This window comes from Echinops telfairi, unplaced genomic scaffold, assembly GCF_000313985.2.
Source record: "Echinops telfairi isolate 266 unplaced genomic scaffold, ASM31398v2 ScPeMD7_7458;HRSCAF=8496, whole genome shotgun sequence".
Lineage (NCBI taxonomy): Eukaryota > Metazoa > Chordata > Mammalia > Afrosoricida > Tenrecidae > Echinops > Echinops telfairi.
The window spans coordinates 28,689,557-28,690,518 of NW_022111358.1; the positions used below are offsets into that span (position 1 = coordinate 28,689,557).

Consider the following 962-nt stretch of genomic DNA (forward strand, 5'->3'; position numbering starts at 1 on the left):
ACAACAGCTGGAGATGCAGCAGGAGGGGCGGCAGCAGGTGGGCTGGCAGCACACAGACTGGCAGCACTGGGGCCTGCAGCAGCTGGACACACAACAGGTGGGGCGGCAGCAACTGGAGCCACAACAGGTGGGGCGGCAGCAGGTGGTCTGACAGCAGCTAGGGCTGCAGCAGTTCTCCTGGCCTTGCCCACAGCCCTGGTCAGAGCAGACGGAGCCACAACAGGAGTTGACCATGGTGTCCGAGGATGGAGGTTCTCGTGTTAGAAGGAGAGTGAATTCAGTGAATATGAAAGTCTTCTCCTTGCGCACCCCTTTTATACCCTGCCGAAAGGCTGCTATGACACTGTCCATGGCCATTATCTAGTTCGTTTTCCTGTCCATGTATTTAGTCATTGAATTAGATAATTATGGGGTTTTTTTCCTGGTCAAATACTTTAAGATGAAGGAAAATCAGGAACCCTTTTCCTGGTGTCTTAATATGTTTCTGTCTCATCTGTCTCATAGAACTTCCCTCACCATTCTTTGTCCTGTGTGTCTTCTCAGGAGAGTCCATCACACGGGGCCCATCGCTGATTTGCCCTTGTGATGTGTGCATCACACAGCATGAGGCCATTTGAGGAAGTGGCCTCAGGATGCCAAGTCTCATTTGACATTAAAAGAGGAGAATTATGGTAGGAACACAGAAAGAATGAAGCTCATCTTTGTGGCTCACTCAGAGACAATGAGGAAGACGAAGAGTAGTTCTGAGTCACGGTGTCCATGTACATAGTGAATTTTCAGCCTGCCAGCTGAGTAGTCCTGCCTTTACTTGGTCAGTTTGAAACTACTGCCAGCGCCTCATTACGTTTAAATACCACCCTGTGTCACTGAAAATAAGACAGTGTCTTATATTAATTTTTGCTCCCAGAGATGCGCTAGGTCTTATTTTCAGGGGATGTCTTATTTTTCCATGAAGAAGAATA

General features: G+C 48.3%; 1 protein-coding gene across 3 annotated transcripts in view; it reads right to left on the minus strand.

The window, feature by feature from the left end:
* LOC101649095 (keratin-associated protein 4-8-like) overlaps positions 1-234 on the minus strand; it is a 26,212-nt gene extending 25,978 nt beyond the window's left edge. For 2 of the 3 annotated variants that reach the window (XM_030888166.1, XM_030888164.1), the window contains exon 1: positions 3-234. In XM_030888166.1, the coding sequence (XP_030744026.1) occupies positions 3-234 (232 nt within the window). The remainder of the gene's footprint in view (positions 1-2) is intronic. The other variant, XM_045299380.1, reaches the window with a different exon arrangement.
* Positions 235-962: the final 728 nt, after the last annotated feature.